The sequence below is a fragment of the Phyllostomus discolor genome, chromosome 10 (genome assembly GCF_004126475.2).
Source record: "Phyllostomus discolor isolate MPI-MPIP mPhyDis1 chromosome 10, mPhyDis1.pri.v3, whole genome shotgun sequence".
NCBI lineage: Eukaryota > Metazoa > Chordata > Mammalia > Chiroptera > Phyllostomidae > Phyllostomus > Phyllostomus discolor.
The window spans coordinates 80691481-80709270 of NC_040912.2; the positions used below are offsets into that span (position 1 = coordinate 80691481).

Genomic DNA, 17790 nt, shown 5'->3' on the forward strand with positions numbered 1-17790 from the left:
AGTATCTTCTGCAGAAACACTGCCAGATGCTCTTGAATTTGACAGGTCTAAAACTTACTTGAAGAGCATCTTTACTTCTTATTATTCATAAAGTATCTATAATCGATTCAAGTTATTAAATCTAGTGGGTAATTACAAATAATTTTAAGATACAGTTCTGAGCCTATTAAGTTTAAAGACATTTGGGGCAACAAGCACACATGAGTGTCAGCTAGTGCCAACTAGCTGATGAACTGTTGAATCAACAAATGCTACAGGTCCTTAGAAGTGAAGCCACCACGAGTGGGGCATTTAGGGGGCATTTTCTAGGGGAGTTCAAATTTAAGTAGGCCCTTAAAAAGATCTACACATTCAGAGAAAGAAGGAAAACAAGGGAAAGAAGAGCACTAAAGGTGGGAATTATAAATACAAGTGTATCAGGAATCAAAAGGCAGCAGGCAGAGCTGGGAGAAAGTTAAGTAATGAGTTTAGCTACTGAGAGATAATTCTATCAATGGCAGCTTAGGACAGAAAGGTGGACACAGGTCAGACACTGGAGGCCAATGAAAATTTTTGAGCACAGAAATGATATACAGAAAGCAGTGTTTCAGAAAGACAAATCTGGTGGTAACATGAAGAACAGACGGGTACACAATACAGGTTAATCTGAGATAAACCTGAAATATTTTTTAAAATATCTATGTGGTAAAATACAATAAACATAAAATTTACCATCTTAGATATCTTTAAGTGCACAACTCAACATTACTAAATACATGCATTCACACTGTTGTTAAATCATCACACCAACCATCCCCATAACTCTTTTTGTCTTGTAAACACAGACATTCTGTGCCCACTAAACAACACCTCACCAATCCCCCCGCCCAGAATCCATCATTATAATTTCTGCATGATTTCGACCACTCGAAATACCCTGTGTAAGTGAAACCAGAGTATTTGTCTTATTGTGACTAGCTTATGTAACAGTGTCCTCACAGTTTATCCATGTTGTAACATACTGAAGAATGCCCTTCCTTTTTCAGGCTGAATAATACTACATTGTATGTATACGATATGTGTTTGCCTGTCCATCGATCTGTGCGTGGACACTTCACTCGCTTCCACGTTTAAGCTACTGTGAGTAATGCTGCTATGACGTGGGTGACAAATATCTCTTTGAGATGCTGTATAAACCTAAGATTCTCTTAGGTATATACCCAGAAGTGAAGTTGATGAATCATATGCTAATTTTTTAATTTTCTGAGGAATCTCCATACAGTTTTCCACAGCAGCTGTACCATTTTACACTCCCTCCAATAGTGCGCAAGGGCTCCAATTTCCTCACTTGTGTTTTGCTTTTTCCCCATGCATTTATTGTCCATTTGTGTAAATCTTCTTTGAAGAAATGTCTATTCAAGTCCTTTGCCCATTTTTGAATCAAGTTATCTAATTTTTTTGTTGTTGGGTTTTAGGGGTTCTCTATATAGTCTTATCAGTCCCTTACAAAATACGTGACTTGCACATATTTTCTCCCATTTTGTGGGATGTCTTTTACTGTAACAATGTTATTTGATTCACAAAGTTTTTTCATGAAGTACAATTTCTCTATTTTTTTCTTTTATCTGTACCTTTGGAGTCATATTCAAGAAATCATCTCCAAATTCAATGCTGTGGAGCTAAGTGAATGTCATAAGGTCCTATGCTTTCTTTTTAAAGGTTTTATTGTTTTAGGTCTTACATTTAGGTCCCATTTTGAAGCATTTTTTTTAATATTCACCTGAGGATATGCTTATTGATTTTAGGTAGAGAAACACTAATGTGAGAGAGAAACACTGATCAGCTGCCTCCCATACATGCCCTGACGGGGGATCGAACCCACAACCTATGCATGTGCCCCGACCGGAGGTCAAACCTGCAATCCTTTGGTGTATGGCATGACATTCCAACCGACAGACATGTGGCTGGGGCTTAAAGCAATTTTTGAATACGGTGTTTGGTAAGAGTCCAACTTCATTCTTTTGCATGTGGATATCCAATTTCCCCAGTACTACTTCTTGAAAAGACTGCCTTTCCCCTACTGAATTGTCTTGGTACCATTGTCAAAAATCATTTGACCCTATATGTGACAGTTTATTTCTGGACTCTACTCAATTCCATTGGTCTCTATGTCTGCCTTTAGCCAATAAATAACACACTACTTTGTTTACTGTAGCTTTGTAATGAGTTTTGAAATAAAAAAGTGTGGGTCTTCCAGTTTAATTCTTCTTTCTCAAGATTATTTGTCTATTTAGAGATTCCATATGGACCTTAGAATGAGTGTACTAGCTGCAAAAACCTCCACTGGAATTTTGGCACAAATTGCACTGAATCTGTAAACAGCTTTGGGTAGAACTGACGTTTTGATAATGTTAAGGCTTCCAACCCATGAAAGTGAGATGTGTTTTAATTTATTTATATGCATTCTTTCTTTCAGCAATGTTTTGTATTGCACAAGTCTTTTTCTTCCTTACTTAATTCCCAATTATTTTCTTATTGTTGATGCTATTGTGAATGGAACTGTTTTTGTAATTTCCTTTTTAGTTTGTTCACATTCACCTATAAAAATGCAAAGGATTCTTGAGTGTTGACTCTGTACCCTATTACACTGCTTAATTTATTATATAGTTCTAACAACAAAGTTTTTTTTTTTTGCGTGTATGGAATCAGTTTTCTGCATATAAAACTGTATCATCTCCAAAGAGGTAATTTTATTTATTCTATTTCAATACCTCTTCTTTTTCTTGGCTAACGTGTTATGGCTAGAACATCCAATACTTTGTTAAAAAGAAGTAGGTGTTCATTCTTGCCTTGTTCCTCATCTTGAGAGGCAAAGCTTTCTGTCTTTCACCACTGAGTACGACATTCACTGTGGGTTTTTTATATAAGGCTTCTATTACACTGAGTAGTTTTCTTTCATTCCTAGGTTGTTAACTGTTTTTGTCATGAAAAGGATGTTCAATTTTGTCAAATGCTTTTCCTGTAACAAATGAATGAGTTATTTTTATCCTACATCTGTTTATGTGGCCTTTCTTATTGTTTAATTTTCATACATTAGACCATCCTTCCATCCCAGGAATAAATCCCACTTGGTCCTGATGTATATATAATCCTTTAAATGTGCTGAATTGTTTGCTACTATTTTGTTGCAGATTTTTCATCAATGTTCCTATGAGATATTGGTCTGTAGTTTCTGTAATTCTTCTTACAGTGTCTTTGTCCAGGTTTGGTAATCAGGTAATAAAGGCCTCACCAAATGAGTTAGGAAGTGTTCCCTCCCCTTCAATTTAAAAGAAATGCTTTTTGAGAAAGATCAGTATCCGTTTTTCTTTAACTATTTGGCAGAATTCATCGGTGAAGCCAGGGCTTTCCTTGGTTGGAAGATATTTCATTATTAATTCAGTCTCCTTACTAGTCATATATCTATTTATATTTTCTGTGTCTTCTTTTTTTTTCTTTTTGGTCTTGGTAGATTTTGTTCTTGTGTATCTGTCCACTTCATCTAGGCAATCCGATTTGTTGGCATACAATTGTTCACAGTGCTCTCTTATAATGCTCTTTTATTTCTGTAGAATCTATACTAATACCCTCACTTTCATTTGTGATTTCAGTAATTTGAGCCTTTTCTTTTTTAATAGTCCACCTAGCTAACAGGTTATCAATTTTGTCAATCTTCCCAAAGAACCAACTTTCAATTCCACTGATTTTCTCTATAGTGTTTTTATTCTGTATTTCATTTATCTCTACACTAATCTTCATTATTTCCTTCCTTCTGCTAGTTTTGGGTTTAGTTTCTTCTTTTCTTATTCTTTAAGTTATAAAGTTAAGTTGCTGACGGCATCTCTCGTTTTTTCATGTAAGCACTTACAGTAGTCCCTCCTCACACAAGAGTTTTGTATCCTGTGGTTTGAGTTACCTGAGGTCATCTGAGGTCAGGAAATATTAAATGGAAAGTTCCAGAAATAAACACTTCATATGTTTTAAATTGTTCATCGTTCTGAGTAGCATGATGGAATCTTGTGCCATCCGGCTCCCTCCCACCTGGAACATGAATCATCCCTTTGTCCAGCATAGTCACTTAGTAGGCTTCTCAGTGATCAGATCAACTGTCACGGTATCAGGGCTTGTGTTCAAGTAACCCTTACTTTATTTAATGTCACATTCACATAACTTTCATTATAATATGTTGTTATAATTGTCCTATTTTATGTTTAGCTATTGTTATTACTCTCTTACTGTTCCTAATTTATAAATTAAACTTTATCCTAGGTACATAAGTATGAATAGAAAAAACATTGTGTACCTACAGGGTTAAGTACTATCTCTGGTTTCAGGCACCCACAGAGGTCTTGGAACTTCCCTGCTGCGTACAGGGAAAGACTACTGCACAGCCATAAATTTCCCCCTTTGCATCAGTTTCGCGGGTCCCCGTAAGTTGTGGTGTGTTGTATTTTCTTTTTCATTGCTAAGTATTTTCTAATTTCCCTTGTGATTTTTTTGATCCATTATTTGTTTAGAAGTGTGCAATTTCTAATGTTCTCAATTATCCAGATTTCCTTTTGTCAATGGTTTGTAACTTCAACATGTTGTGGTCAGAAAAAATAACTGGTATGATATCTATCTTTTAAAATCTACTGAGATTTAATTGTGATATAACATATGGTCTATCTTGAAGTATGCCCCATGTGAACTTGAAAAGGATGTATGTTCTATTGTTTGGGTACAATGTTAAGTGTATATCTACTAAATACAGCTGACTTACTGCATTGTTTAAATCTCTTATTTTCTTTTTGGCTATTCTACCCATGATTGTGACTGGGGTATTGAACTCTCCAACAATTAAACTACTTATCCCTTTAATTATGTTTTTTCCTGTTATTAGGTGCATAAATGTTTACAACAGTCTTATCTTCTTACTGTACTTCACTTTTTATTACTATACAGTGCCCTGCCTTTACCAGTGTGACTCAGTTAGGTGTATGTTGTTCCGCAAAGCAAAAGGTTGCTAGTTCGATTTCTGGTGAAGGCACGTGCCTGGGTTGTGGTTTGGTCCCCAGTTGGGCCACATATGAGAGGCAACTGATCAATGTTTCTCTTACTCTCTTTCTCCCTTCTCCTCTAAGATCTTAAAAAAATGAACAAACACACACACGCACACACACACACTCACTTACTCACATAATGTCCCTGTCTCCTATAATCTTTTTTGACTTAAAGTTTATTTTGTCTGATCAGTGTAGCCACACCTGATCTCTTCTGGCTACTACTTGCATTGAGTATCTTTTTCCATCCTTTTAATCTCAACTTGTTTGTGTCTCTGGGTCTAATGTGAATCTCTTATAGAAAGCTTGTAGTTAGATCATGTGTTTTATCCCGTCTACCAATCTCTGTCTCCAGACTGGAGAGCTGAATCCATTTACATTTAGAGTAATTACTGATGAGGATGGAGCTATATCATCACACTATTTTTATAGCCGCCTTATTTCCTACATTACCATCTTTTTGTGTTGACTTTTTTTGTAGTGAAATGTTTAAATTCCTTTCTGATTTACTTTTGTGTATATACTAGAGATATTCTCTTTGTTGTTACCATGCTGACTACATTTCACATCCTAAAGTTGTAACACTCTGTAAGGTTATACTAACTTCAAAAGCACACAAAAACTCTGCTCCTTTAAAGCTCTACCTCTACCCCTTTGAACTGCTGACATCACAAAATTGCCTCTTTATATATTATGTACCAAAAAACAAACCAGTAATTCTTTTGAATTCAGATTCTTAAACTGTATAGAAAACAAAATTTGGAGCTACTGATCAAAGTTATAGCAATCTAGTATTTTATATCAATACACTGGACTTCAAAGGTATTGATCACTTCAATCATGTAGGAAACAAAAAGTACAGTTACAATATTACTAGCTTTCACAACAGATTTTTGCTGCTACCTACTCTGTTACCTATTTACCTTTACTGAGATTTTTATTTCTCCATAAGGTTTTGGGTTACTGTCTAGTGTCCTTTCATTTCACCTTGTAGGACTCCTTGAGCATTTCGTGCAAGGCAGGAAGTTACAAATGCCCTCAACTTTTGCCTAGTTGAGATGTCTTAATTTCTCCCTCATTCTTTGGAGACAGTTTTGCTAGATATAGGATTCTTGGTTGATGTTCTGTCCTTCTTTTAAGCACTTTAAATATACTGGTCCACTGTCTTCTGGCCTCCAAAGTCTTTGATAAAAATATGTCAATACTCTTATTGAGGATCATTCCATGTGATGACTTGATTTTCTTGCTCCTTTCAAGATTCTGTCCTTGTCTTTGGCTTTATAAAGTTTGATTATAATGTATCTCAGTTCATCTTAGAACTCGTTAAGCTTCTTGGATGTTTATATTCATGTTTTTCATCAAATTTGGGAAGTCTCTAGCCATTATTTCTTCAAACAGTCTCTCTATCTTCTTCTCTTCTTCTGAAACTCAGAGAAAGAGTATGCTCATTGACTTAAGGATGTCCCATACGCTCCTTGGGCTTGGTTCACTTTTCTTCAATCTTTTTTGTTTTCCTCAGACTTGATAATATACATTGTCTTATCTTCAAGTGCACCGGTTCTTTCTACTGCCTGTTCTAATCTGTCTTTGAATCTTTTGGTGAATTTTTCATCTCAATTATTGTACTTTTCAGCTCTGGAATTTCTTTTTGGTTTCTTATTTCCATTTTGTTTATACATCACTTTCTTGCCTTTCTTCACATCTTCATGTAGTTCTTTAAGATATTTAAAGAGAAGTGTTTTAAAGTCTTGGTCTAGTATATCTCTATTCTTTTTCTGAAAGTTTCTGTTTATTTATTTTTCTCTTTGAAATAGGTAGTATTTTTCTGTTTCTTTCTATGACTTGTGATTTTTGTTGTTGTTGAACACTAGCAATTTGAATCTAGGAACATAGTCCCTTTGGAAATCAGATCTCCCCCTTCCCCCAAATTTGCTTTTTGTTGTTGCTGTTGTTTGTTTGTTTGTTTTTGGGGGGGGGACTGTTACAGGTTGTCCCTGTGCTGAGAGGATAAGCCTTAGGTATAAACTCAAGATCTTCTCAGGTCCTTTCTTAGACTTTCCCTGGACACGCAGAGTCACTCTCTAAACCCCGCTACACGCAGCTGTTCTTTAATGTCCTGGTCTTTATGTCCGTCTCCCCTAAGGGGGAAAAGTGAAAATTGACAGGAACTAAGAATTAGCCCTATAAGCCCCCTGTAAATCACTTCAAAAAGAGGGGGAGACGCTTACAAGAATGGGAGAGGCACAACAATGGTTGCTTGACTCATTGTTTGCATCTCAGTGATTAGAGGCAGCACGCAGCATTCAGGGCAGAGCAGAGATCCTCAACATTTGGGAATGGGAGTGGTCCTTTCTGCCCACTCTGGTTCCCTCAAGCTATGTGCAAGGTGCTCCAGAACCATGTACACATCCGCCTGTTATGCTGCTACTGTACTAAAAGCTGAGATTGATTGAAATTAACAAGTCTTTTCCCAGAAATTGTAAGCCTTCCAAGTTCCAAAACAGTTACATCAGACAGATTGTGCCAATATGATTATTGTCTGGGTGGGAAGAGAGATTCTTTTTTAAAGAATTTATTTATTTATTTTTAGAGAGGGAAGAGAGGGAGAAAGAGAGAGAGAGAAACATCAATGTGCGGTTGCTGGAGGCTGTGGCCTGCAACCCAGGCATGTGCCCTGACTGGGAATCAAACCTGCGATGCGTTGGTTCGCAGCCCGTGCTCAATCCACTGAGCTATGCCAGCCAGGGCGGAAGACAGATTTTTGTTGCTACCTACTCCACCACATTCCCCAAACTTGCACTATTCTTATAATATTGGGAGGAGAGCTAAACGGGGAAAGGAACCAGTGCTAACAGACACAAAAAGTATTACAAGAGGAGAATCTTGGTTAACCTTCCCAACCACCAACATCAAAGAGCACTAAATAATAATTTTCAATACAATCAAGATCAGTCTTGTTCATGTCAAGGGCAATATATGGAAATATTGTATTTAGAATAAGTCTTTAAAAGGCTTATGAATTACAACTAATTAGAATAATTTTTATCACCTTGTCCACCATGCCAGCTGCAGTTTTATAAGCATATTTTTTACACATTTTTGGGAAAGTTTTATCAAAGATGTTTAAAATTTCTAGATCAGTGTCATCAATCCAAAGACTGCCACTGAAAAATTGGGATTGGAGCAAGGAATCAGTAAGCTTATGTTCCACTGAGTTTTAGGACATCCTTCAATTTATTTTAAGAATAATTAAGGAATTCAAAGAATAACAAATGAAAAGCATAAAGATATGCCTAGAAATTGCTTTACTTTCTATGTGGGCTATAAAAAGTCTATTAGAATCAAATCTGCCATTACAAGTGCAACTATCATTGTAGAAGTGGAAAACAAAGATATGAATATATCTTTGACCCTGATATAGACCCTGAATATACAGGTAAAACCCTAAGAAAATTTATATTTACAAACTCTAATTCCAATATGAACTCCTTGGATCTCTAATGGCTGGACAGAATGTAGACAGCCTGAGGCTACCACTAAGAGGTCCAAGGTCTTATAACTTCCCCAGCATGCCATGTCAAACTTGATTCCTCATCAAACTCTGTCATCCATAAGCTGTGATTCTATTAACAAATCTGTTGTTTTACATTCGACATCCACCTACCCATATCTCCCCATTATCATGTCAAGAAGATTAAGAACAAACTTCCATAAACACTACTTTTACTAATGAAGAAAGAGACCTGCTCTATGAAATATTCTCTGATCAAAAACTACCAAGTCCCACCGATTTCAGATGAAAGAAGACTGGGTATGCCAAGGAAAATTGCACATAGCTTTTTTTATTTAAAACAAACAAAAAAAAAACCTAGAAGTGTCCTTCTAATCTCTCCCTGCCCCCTCCCCCTCAGGTCAGCACAGTTTACTAGTCACTTCTGTTCAGAAAGGTCTTTCTGAGCAGGACTGCTCCTCCAACACACCAGGCATGAAACAGCCACACATACAGGCACACCTCAAAGACAATGCTGGTTCAGTTCCAGACCACCGTAATAAAGCAAGTCCATCTTTTTGCTGGTGCAGGGCCTTGCCTTCAATTAAAAAAAAAAACCAAAATGAATTCTGTGAAGAACCATAAAGTGGAGCACAATGAAATTAGGTGTGCCTGTACAGGGACCTTCATTTGCGCCTCAGGTTAGCCTAGAAACACATCTTGGAGGAATGGCAGGTGTCTTCTGGGATTCCTTGGGACAGCCTCTAGAGTAGGCTCTGGCTTCAGTTCTGGTCCTGCACGTGGCTCTGACACTCTGTGAAACCATGCCTAGTGTGGGCTCCAGTCCTGGCCCCAGAGCAGCCCTGTCTCAAGCAGTGGTTCTAACTCCAGGCCCAGCTCTGGGCCCAGCTCCACCTCCAATGACTCCAGTTCTGGCTCCAGGTGAAGCTCTGGCAGCTACTGCAGCTCATCCACTTGGGTGTTCAAGACCATAATATGCCTGTGTTTTGGATATTTCCTCCATTCCTGGAGATTAACTATCCCAGTAGTAGCCTCCTCCTTAGAGGATCTGATGTTAGAGGAAGCAGAGCAGGTTCTCAGCTATGTTCTCCCCAACGAGCAGCTGGTGGGTGCTTTCAGTCGGTGTGAGTGACTGCAGTGCCTCCTTGGTGTGGGGCTGCACAGAGTAGATGAGAACCTTATCATCCTCCTGGTGTTCTCCCTTTTGGTGATTCACTGAAGCAAGTAGGTACCAGAAATGATCTTCTTTAGTGGCTGGTACTCCTGGTTCTGGTTCACAAAGTCCATGATGCATCCATCGTTCCAGATATACATCAGATGATCATGTATCACGTTCAGAATTTTGTCCTTTGTGTCCAGAAAAGTCTGCCTGGGAGGCTCTCTTGCTTAATGAAGTCATACCAGTACCACAATGCACCCTCGATCCTAGAGTCCTGCCCAACAGCTTGCCACTCAGCTTGCTCAGCTGCTATACAGCTCAACGGTTTGGCCAACGGAGTAAAAATGCCAACTGAGAGCAGGGTCCAGCAAAGTCTAGAAGGACTTGGTGGCGCGGGGGCCGGGAGGGAGGGGCTGAAAAGAAGTGCTGATTTTGGGAGTCTGAGCAAGCAGACTGAACCAGAGAACTGAGGCCCAGGTATCTGAGAGTAAGCTCATCTTAGAACAGAAATAATAACCACATGGAGGGTGTCTGTTTTCAGGTCCTGCTTCAGTCCCTGGCAGGTGTATCCAACCACGTAGCTGGTAATGTGCAGCTCCTCTGTCACACCCAGTAGCCTCACTGCTGCCCTTTCCAAATCACCTGAACGTTGCTTGATCAGGTAGCCAAAGTTCCAAATTAAGCTCTGCCCCTTCTTTGGGGGGTCAAGGTTTTCTTGACCCTATAGGTTTGAACCTATAACACACTGTAAAACCTCGTAATGACAGTCTCCTGTCAATTTCTGTGGTAGTGACCCACTTCCTTTCTGGAATCTCACCAGCAGCCTTGTTCATATAGTAAACTTCTTCCCAGTCTTCAGGTTGAAGGGCTGGTGGGGAGTTTAGGGCACAGAGGGCTGAGTTTCTACCACAAAGGCTTTGTGGAACAGACACTGTAAATTCTGTGTCCTGGGCCTTTTGTAGGTCCATCTCTTTGGTGAGAGGGTCATCCTGAGAGCTAACCAGGTGACTTCGGCCCTTCAGCTGCATGAGCAGCTGATGCAGGCAAAACAGCAGCTTTACTCCAGCAGTGAGCCACTTCTCCAGCGTGTTCCAACAGCCATACTTTCCATGCCTCCAACTCTGGAAGCACTTGCTCAACTGGGGTAGTTAACTGGGTTAGCAGTGCTTTAGAAGCATCCGGAACCTCCTTTCTCCTTTTATCCAGTTCACTGAGAGTCTCCCACAGAAGCTGCTACTGTCTGGTGCACGGGGGTCCACAGAGGGTATCCACACTGGGGTCTGGGCTTTTTATTGAACGCAGAAGATATCCTGCTGGTCTTTCAGCTGGCTGATGGATTTCCCCAGCTTTTCCATCTTATCCCTCAACACCAGGATCCAGGATTCAATCTCATGCTGCCAGCTCTCCATAGGCGCTTCAAGGCCTGGTTCTCCTTGTTCGACTGAGCCCTTTGAGCCTGGATCAGATTAAAGAGATTAAAGATCATCTCAGCCAATTGAGTAGGACTCGGGAAAAGGCCTGAATGTCCTGATAGAACTTTCACAAGTTGTGCTGTAGCAACAAGCACTCAGGGTCCTGGCTACAGCAGCCACACTCACAGTTCGGTTGGCAAAAGTGATGGAAGAATAGCATGTTAGCCTTGGAGTTATCCTTGCCCCGTGCAGTCTCCTGGCCAGTTCTGGTCTTCAATTCAGATTGCTAAGTACTATAAAATGTCCACCAGCACAAGGCTATTTGATCCTGAAATGGACTGTCAAGATTCTGCAAAATCTCCCACTGTACCATTCGGGGTCTGAATTTGGCTAGGGACTCAATCCCCACTCCCTGTAGTGGCTCTGGTCACAGCTTCCATTCCCTAGAGGGAGCTCCAGCACCAGGGCCTCCAGCCCTACCCTAGCTTCAGACCCTCTGACCCACCCCTACGTAGCAAACTTGGAGGCTAAACACCCAAGCTCGACATTCCCAGCCGGTGCACCAACACTAGCCGCCACTCGGCTCAGGCTTTCTTAAATCAACCTCTTTCTGCCACACTGAAAAAAATATCTTGCATTTTGAAACAGAAGTTTTGTTGATCATTTCACTTTCACCAGGAAAGATCGACAACCATTTACACAGCACAAAGCAGTAGGGCAGACGTAGCCTAGTAAGGAAAAAAACCTAGAAAGGTACTGGAGAGTTGAAGCATGTTAATTTGGTTCTCTTGCAGAACACAACAACAAAACACAACTCTCTCTAACTTCGGCCATCAACCATTTTTTTTAGATGATCTAAAAAAAAAAAGCAGATGATATAAACTGAACTAAACTGAAGAATGAGAGAGGCAAGAACAGTCATCTTTGAAAAAGCTGAGTTGGAAGACCACCTGTACCTACAGTTCAGTCAAATGCTTACAAGTCATGTGCCGGGAAAAGGAGAAATCAAGACACCTGAAGGCACAGCTGATTGAAAATCACTGAGTTCAAGCGAGGCTGAAAGAGTTTTGATAGGTAGTTTGGTCCCATAACACAAACAAGGCATTATTTCCAGAAGGTAATGCTGTGTGTCTAAATCCCTGTAGATAAAAATTCCTAAATATATGATGTTTTCATACAAACAATTGCACTAATTTTTTTTTTAAGTTCTAGCCCTAAATAGTTCTGAAATAATGATGAGATTACCGATTTCTCAGGAGTATTTTTCAATTCACTCAACAACTGGAATCCAGTGCTATGAAGCTTTTCAAAAAATAAATACACGTGTTTATATTTATTTAATAAAAGTATGGAGGTATATTTCCAGTCTCTGCCCCTGGAGATTCTAATTAAATTGAGACGCCTGACATCCTAGGATCACTGACGAGAGGAAGTGAAGAGGAACACAGTGAAAAGATACCTATCAAATCCGGTTTCCTCAAAGCCCCTGCATGTGTTAGGCTTGAGAGCTATAAGGACTATTTAAATGCTTTGTTTATAGGTATAAATTGTTCATGAATGTGAAGATTCATGACTCTCTGCAAGCAGGCAGGCAGGCAGGGCTGTGCCTCCACCTGGCTCTTCGGACGCCTGGCCAACTCTGCTGGCTCCTAACTCGCCCAAGGTCTTCAGATGGTAAACAGACAGTGTCTCCATCTAAATGAAGGTATTTCAAACCACAAGCTTAAAAACAAAATACCCCAGTCCGTAAACATCACTACTGTGTCTCTTCCTCACTCCCCATTCTCCTTGTTTGTATTCGTCAAAGTAATTTGTTAATACAGAAAAACAGCACATCTACAGTCCATACTCAACTGGACAGATATACTCTCAAATTCATAATAACGAGGGGAGAAAGAAAATGACACATTCCTTTTTAGAATTTATTTTCATTTCAGTGAGACAGGGACAAAGGCAGATTATAGAACATTACATACTTACTATCATGTATGTGTACCGAGGGACCATGTCAGGGTTCAGTGAGGATTAGTAGCTACGATACTCTTAATATTTGTACTCTAGTGTCAGTGTATAAGGTTCCAGGTTTTGCTTTCTTGCGATTCTTCTAAAGCCGCTCCTCACTACATAGGAATGCCAAGAAAAGAGGGAAAGGAACCATTTGTTTTCTTTTTTTCCTACAAAGTCTAATTTTCAACTTAAGAAAAACTTCTCCGGGGGAGGACTGTGGAAAGAGTTACGCTGTTCACCTTTCCAACTTGGTCCGTCTTCCCCGTGGGAAGAAGAAAATTTATTTACAGATCTGTCCCTACCGCTGCAGCCTGTATGACGGCAATGGGGACTCGGGAACCACGGCAGACCTTCAGTGTCACTGACAGGCAAACTCACTCTCCCGCAGGGGTTCGCATGGGAAGAAAACAAGCTACAGGAGCTTGCTCAAAACAACAACAACAACAACAACAACAACAACAACAACAACAAAACACAACTCTAACTTCGGCCATCAACCATCCTTAATAAATTTTGGGGACCTACTTAAACAAACAAAAAACAACCCCTCATCCCTTACGAAAAAAACTTTCTGTATCATGTACTTATGCAAAGCATAGAACCAAAATCTGTTCTGAGTCCCAGCTGAGATTCAGCAGCTCTGGCTTTGGGCAAAGTAATTAAATGAGCACACTGCTTTAAATCTTCCTTGGTCTCCCCCTACAACCTGCAGCTCCTAGGAAACTCCTCTCCTGTTACTGAAACAGTTATGAATGTGCTCTGACTGACTATACTGTATAGGAAGCCAATAAAATATATGTGTATCTATTTATAACCGATCACAAAAAATAAAGAAAAGCTAAACAGTAGTTATAAATGCTGAAAAGACATTTGGTAAATTTCAATTTTCACTTCCAATCTAAAGAAAAAAGCTCAGTAAATTATAGAAACAACAAGGTATTTTCATATTGTGACTAAAAATATTTATCTCAAGTAAACGGCTAACACCATACTGAAGAGCAGTTAACGCACTGGAGATACCCCTATGAAAGTAAAGAAGGGGACATGGATGCCTTCTAGCACCACTGACACTGTTCTTTCATGTTTAGCCTAGGGATTCTCAGACAGGAAGCACTGGTGGTGGGAGATCCAATACAATAAAACAGGAAAAAGACAAAAAAAAAAATCTTTCCTGAGACACACAAATGACTTAAATAGAGAGGTATACGTGCTAATGGTTGAGATGACTCAATGTTATAATTGTATGACATATATTCTTCCAAACTGGATTTATAAATTTAAGTATTCTGAAATACAAATAGACTGGTCAACTCACTGAGGAACGTTAGCTCTGTATACTGCACGTAAAATACTTAAGTATACCAATAAGACATGACAGGTATGAATTCACTATGTATAAATGTTTCGCTCTTCATCGAATACGCATTAAAATGACAGCTTTCTGCTGTGGCCAGGTAGCTCAGTTAGAGTGTTGTCCCAATACGACAAATTTGCAGGTTCAGTTCCTGGCCAGAGCACATACGAGAATCAAACACTGAATGTATCAATAAATGGAACAACAAACTGCCATTTCTCTCTCTCTCTCCTTTCCTCTCTAAAACATCAATAAATTAATAAGTGATTTTTTAAAATAATTATAAAATAAGAAAGCTTTTTTATGTTATACTGGTAAATGTGCAGGACAAAAATACTCAAATGAAGGATACTCATAATTTTTGACTCAGCAGTTCTATGTCTAAGAACATCAAAGATATAACCAGAATGTTTATATATAAAAATGGCCATCACAGTATTACAAATAACAGCACCAAAATGAAAGTAACATAATATACACCAGCAAAAGATTGGTTTAATAAATCTGAAATATTCATATATAATGGATTACTATTCAGCTGTAAAAAACTGTTTTCATGACATGGAAAAATAGTTATATAATGGGTACTAAATTTTGAAAGGTAACAAACCAATGTATTTTATTTATATACCTGCACTGGAAGGAAAAATACTACAAGGAAATACTCCAAATCATTTTCAGTAAAAATGTCTGAGTATTAAGAATACATACGCCCTGGCTGGCACAGCTCAATGGATTGAGTGTGGGCTGCGAACAAACGCATCGCAGGTTCGATTCCCAGTCAGGGCACATGCCTGGGTTGCAGGCCAGGCCCCCAGCAACCGCACATTGATGTTTCTCTCTCTCTCCCTTTCTCCCTCCCTTCCCTCTCTGAAAATAAATAAAATCTTTAAAAATAAATAAATAAATAAGAATACATACAATATTTACTTCCATATGCTTTATATAGTTTTCTAATTTCCTTGAATAAAAACATATTACTTTTTATATTCAGGAAATATTAATAACAATTGTTATCTGAAAGAGATAATCTAAAATTTAAATTTCTGCTCTGAATTTTCTAAGGGCTATAAACCCAGAATATGATTTTAATTCAAATGACATTTTTAATGAGAACAATGATATGTATAAACATTAAAAGCATCTGAAACAAATTTTTACTACAATAATCACATTCTTATAAGAAGCACCACAGAGTCAGCAGCCAATGAAGTTAAGTAATAGCATATGTTTCATAATAAACACAGAGGGGTAAAAAGGTACAAAAAGATCAATGGAAGGGTCAAAGATTATCAACCCAGAGAGGTACCTTTTGGACTTGGCTTTTATTCTTAGCTTTGATGTACCTCGTATACAAAATTTACACAGTTAATTACACAGTAATTTTATGTTTTACTTGTAGTCTCTTCTATATATATTTATATAAACATGTACGTGTGTATGTGTATAAACAAGATTTATAAATAATTTTTACTATTAAAAGCAAAGAGACAAGGACTTCAAGAATTTAAATACAACTTTGAAGAAACTGACTCTGACAAATAATCAATGTAGTTATTATCTGTATTTGTAAAATGGCCCTTACATTATTTTAGTCCTAAATAGACACTGGACTACATATGTAACATCCAGACATACAAAACATTACTTAGGCAAATTTAACTTTGTAATAAATTTTTTAAAAAAAGAAAACATCTAATTATAGTTATTTGTTTTAAGTGATTTCATTTTATAAAAGTTAAACTTACCAAATTTAGTAAGAATAAACACAGGTCCTTACTCAACAAACTTAAGGAACATTCAGAATAGAGTACAACCCCCCAATTATTGTTTTTACTAATCACACCATTTTCTGACAGGCAGTTACCAAATACAATACAAGAAACGAAGTGCCAAGAATGAGATTTGGCATTTAAGACTATGAATCTGTTTAAATATTGACACAATATAGGTATGCACAAAAGCAAACTCTCTTAAGATGATTAAGATTCTGAATACGGGACGCCCTCCTCACCCAAAGCGTGTGGGACTTGGGTGTTCCCTGAGACTAGACGGCCATGAGGACCTGTGTCCCCAACACACAGCACTTCAATACCTTCCTCTCCCTTTTAGTGTTTTGTTCCCTTCAATATGTAAAGGGAAAAACCTCAATTAAGTGACAAGAGCTTTCCTTTTAATAACAAGCATCCCTTAATTTACTTTTGATAATGTATTTATCAATGAGGCTGTTCCTAGGGCAAACCAATACAAATGGGAAGCTATCAAGAGGCTCATTTAAATTATCAATAGGGAACAGCAGGCAGCCAATATTCAAACCCCGAAATTCTGACTCATCATTTCCTATTCTGCCACTCAACACACCGAATTCTGCATAAATGACAGACACTGCAAGGAGGATTCTGTCTGAAATTGACGTAGAAGGAAAAGAGAAAGTCGGCACACATGAAGGCAAGGTGTCTAATTACACTAATCACACGAAGACCGGTACTTACGTATCATACCTCTGCAGTGGGGTCACTTTGTTCTTATTCTTATCAACTGAACCGGTGGATAGTTGAAGAAAATTGGGGTTTAATTTATATAATTCTTGTAGTAGCTTCTGTTCATATTCTTGGTGTTTACCTGCCTAAATGAAAGAAGAAATTAAAACTGCAGTGAGGTTTCACAAAATGGCTTGTATAAAATATTGAATTACTTTCTGAATTATTAAAGATATCCTAAATAAAACATGTAAGGGCTTTTCACGTCAGAGTAACCTGTGAGAAGGCTATCACAGAATTTCTTCCAGACCAATGAACATTCTTCCAACAAAACAACTATATATGTGTATATATATATTCCATTAATTAAGGCATTTCACCAACCACTTTATTGTGTAGAAAAGTGTATTGAGAGAATATTTTTGTTAGCTCAAAAAAACTTACTTTTAAGTACCATCTTCATATAAAAATTATCATATGCCATTACTAAATTTTCTGAAGATCACTGAAAATCAATTTATTTTTCTAGATTAAAATTTTTATGTTTCTACTTATTTAATGTATTTTAAACTCTAGACCTGGGATTGCCAATTTACAGCTAGTTGCTTTGTTTTTGTAAATAAAGTTTTATTAGAACAGTCACATTGGTTTATGAACGATCATTTATGAATTGTCTATTATTTATGAATTGTCTGAGGCAGCTTTCATGCTACAATAGCAGTCGAGTAACTGCTGCAGAGACCACGTGGCCCAAAAAGCCTACAATATTTACTAACTGGCCCTTAACAGAAAAAGTCTGGCAATCCC

At 38.1% G+C, this 17790-nt stretch overlaps 1 protein-coding gene and 1 pseudogene across 7 annotated transcripts in view; both read right to left on the bottom strand.

The window, feature by feature from the left end:
* CNOT4 (CCR4-NOT transcription complex subunit 4) overlaps window positions 1–17790 on the bottom strand; it is a 142948-nt gene that overhangs the window by 35147 nt on the left and 90011 nt on the right. For 4 of the 7 annotated variants that reach the window (XM_028525183.2, XM_036010936.1, XM_028525185.2 and 1 more), the window contains exon 7: window positions 16996–17129. In XM_028525183.2, coding sequence (XP_028380984.1) covers window positions 16996–17129 — 134 coding nt within the window. The remainder of the gene's footprint in view (window positions 1–16995; window positions 17130–17790) is intronic. The other 3 variants (XM_028525184.2, XM_028525186.2, XM_028525189.2) reach the window with 1 other exon arrangement.
* On the bottom strand, window positions 7815–11951 carry LOC118497194 (annotated as a pseudogene).